We start from the raw sequence: 3,136 nt of genomic DNA, 5'->3' as shown, positions 1-3,136 counted from the left end.
CTTAATCAAGCATCAATCCCTTACGAGTCAGGGCATTCTGCTATCCCTACACTGCAGCCCTCTCCCATTGTGATGAGCAGACCCCAAAATGGGCTATCATTCACCAGCTTTTCACCTCACACCCATGGGTGAGAAGTGCCCTTCGGGGACCCTCTGCTCCTAGAGCTCTCACTTCATCATCATTCCTCTCTTCTACCTTGTGAGCACTGAACAAACCATGCTCTAGCACTGGACAGGTTTCTCATCAATAAATTACTCTGCTTTACGTGGTTCAAATTTAAGCTTTTATTTGGTTTTTAAATTAAAAAAATAAATTTCGTTATTAAATAGTGGAATGGGTCTAAACTAATGTTTACATATTAATTCACTTGCTTTAGGATACCACAAGAGAAATAATTAAAGTATACCGCCTGGACAAAACTTTCTGTTAGAAAGCTCAACAGTGGTGTAATTCAGTTAAACAGGAAAAAAAACCAAAAACCCCAAAGTCTTAATGTTTACAATGAACATTAGAAGTAAACCTCTGGTTTTAGCATCATCCAGTCCACCACAAAGGCAGTCATTGTATTCAGAATACTATACCACAGTGCTAATGTCATCGGCTTCATCTGGTTTCTTTTGCCTGCTTGGCAGGGATTTCAAGTACTCAAGGTGCCTCCTTGCATCCTCCTGATTCTGTCGAACGTAATAAACCACGTATGAGATCACCATGGTGAACCAGCCAAACATGGTGACCAGCATGGCATAATCAGTAGTCTTTTTGGGAAGGTTGCAGAGGTCAGCATCATTGGCAGCGTTGAGGAACGGTCTTCCCGCATGTTCATCCAGCACAGAAGTCTTGCAGATGACGTTGTTGGCCGTCTCGTGGTTGGAGGCCATGCTCCGCAACACCTGCTGCAGTGTGCAGTCACAGTGCCAGGGATTGTTTGCAATTCTGGCTCTGGCCTTTAAGTTGTTGAAAGCATTTTTGTGCACGCTTTTAATCCGGTTGTCAGACAGATCCAGAGTCTGCAAGGTTTCTGCCACCCCTTTAAAGGCATGTTCATCTATAAACTCAATCCCATTTTTTGATAAATTGAGGACTCTCAGTTGGTGCAAGTCCTTAAAAATTTCATTGGGGATAGATGTTATCTGATTGGAGTCCAAATAAAGTAAGACTGTTTCTGGAGGAAGATCTCTGGGTATTTCCTTGAGGTTTGCATTGCTACAGCTGACATTCAGACCTCCAGAGTGGGAACAAAGGCAGCCTTTTGGGCACATACTGGCAGAATGAAAGCACAGTATCATGAGGACAAAACTTTGTAAGAGCAGACACATGGAGAGGGAACGAGTTAACCACAGGTCTACCAAATGCATGCTGGGGTGTCAGCATAATCACACGACCATTTCTCATTCAGCCAACAGTGGTGGGAAAAGGTTCGGCAAAGCTGAAGCGTGGCTTCATTTTCTTCTGTAGCATTAGTAAAAACTGACTAACACGTGGGTTTCCTCATGGTCAGTACTCTTAGAAGCACACCTACAGAGAGGAAGGGAAGAAAGTTCTTTATACCATAAACTCCAATCCTAACTTTCTTTCCATTAAAAAAATGGAATCAAAAGAAGCTGAAGTAAAATGCAACACTAAATAAATGATCTATTATCTTAGGTTACTCCTATTAGCATTAATCTGAGTTTAGTACGTAAATCCCCAGGATGTTTTTAAGAGAACAGATGACACTTACTACAAATTGCACAGGTTTGGTCTTCAATACTGATTAGAGAAGGCACTGGTTTGCTTTATAATAGACTTTTCTAAAAGAGCTATAAAACTAAATTGCATTTTCCCTTGCTGAAGTACAAGATGCATTAATAGGAGCCAAGAGTTGTATCTCCAGCAACAGTGACAGGTAAGTGAGGAATCTGTGGTGGTTAATGTGAACTTATCTCAAAATAGTTGATGATATTCTAAGTCCAAACCAAAGTATTTCAGCAAGGAAATATTTTTACTGTATCAAGGAACAAAACTTTAAACCAAATGCAGATGCAAGATGCCAAAAACCTCCACCATCTCTTTGTTTGTGTCCCCCACCTTCTCTTCTGCTTTAGAATGATGGATTTCCTGTACTTCCCAGCATTTTTTGAGACACACAGAAATAATTTCTATTTCCAGTTTTCTTGAAAATTTTCTCATTTAACATAGAGAAAAAGAAATAAAACAATTGCCCAAAACTCACATTCCTCACTTCCAAACCAAATAAAACTCACACAAACCTACATACAAGCCAAACAAAAAATATTTATGGCACGTAATTTGCTAATAGGACATATGAAAAACATTGTTTCTGCTTCTCCCCTCTCAAGTTGTCTTAAAAACAGTAAACATCCAGAAGCTTTTCCATTTTCTCCTTTAATTGGAGCACAAATACAGAAGTCTGAAATGCTGACCTATATGGTTTCAAAGGCAACCTTTTCCCCTCCCCGCCACTATTATGGTAAACTATGAATTGTTAATGACAAAAGATCCATTTGTTTCTATGTACATGCTCTCTGTCTTTGTAGCAGCTTGGATACTTGCTGCCTTCAGGTTGTATTTACATGTAAATGAATTATGCTTTTTTTCCAAACCCACACTGCAGTCCACAGAGCAAGAAAATCCCTGGAGGGAGGATATGTGTGATTTTACATGAAAAAGAAGAAATTGCATTGCAATCATTTTTTGCTTGCAGAACTCACACACATACCAGCTACAGTTTCTGGCACATCACAGTAATATGGATCAAATGTGTTATGCAGCAGTTCAAAGCCATAGCTCAAGTTTAAACTCTTTATTTTTTTTTTGCTGAGGCTTAGTATGTCAGTAACCCCCCACAAAAAAAAACCCAAACAAAACAAACAACAAAAAACCAACTCAAACCCACCCTAATAGCATGTACATTATGTCTGATTACTTCACAGCTGGGGAAGGGCAAAAGCTCAGCACACTCTCACTGCAACTACTGCACAGTAGAGTATCACCACTAATCTTCAGTTTACCTATTGTTCATGACAGAGATTGCCCAAGAACCTAAACAGAAAGTTTAGACTTGGAGTCCATAAAACTTCTACTCTAAAATTAAAAGAAATGAAATTGTTAGCAATGAGAAATTGTGAAGTTAAC

General features: G+C 39.4%; 1 protein-coding gene across 1 annotated transcript; it reads right to left on the bottom strand.

The window, feature by feature from the left end:
- Nucleotides 1-261: 261 nt before the first annotated feature.
- Nucleotides 262-1,512, bottom strand: LRRC3B (leucine rich repeat containing 3B). Its single transcript, XM_009077086.1, has one exon. It carries the CDS (start codon nt 1,354-1,356, stop codon nt 577-579), a length of 780 nt encoding a protein of 259 aa, XP_009075334.1. The 5' UTR covers nt 1,357-1,512; the 3' UTR covers nt 262-576.
- Between the last annotated feature and the right edge of the window lie 1,624 nt (nt 1,513-3,136).

The sequence above is a fragment of the Acanthisitta chloris genome, unplaced genomic scaffold (genome assembly GCF_000695815.1).
Source record: "Acanthisitta chloris isolate BGI_N310 unplaced genomic scaffold, ASM69581v1 scaffold16020, whole genome shotgun sequence".
Classification (NCBI taxonomy): domain Eukaryota; kingdom Metazoa; phylum Chordata; class Aves; order Passeriformes; family Acanthisittidae; genus Acanthisitta; species Acanthisitta chloris.
Note: the sequence above shows the minus strand (reverse complement) of the source record. Positions and strands in the feature narration are given on the sequence as shown.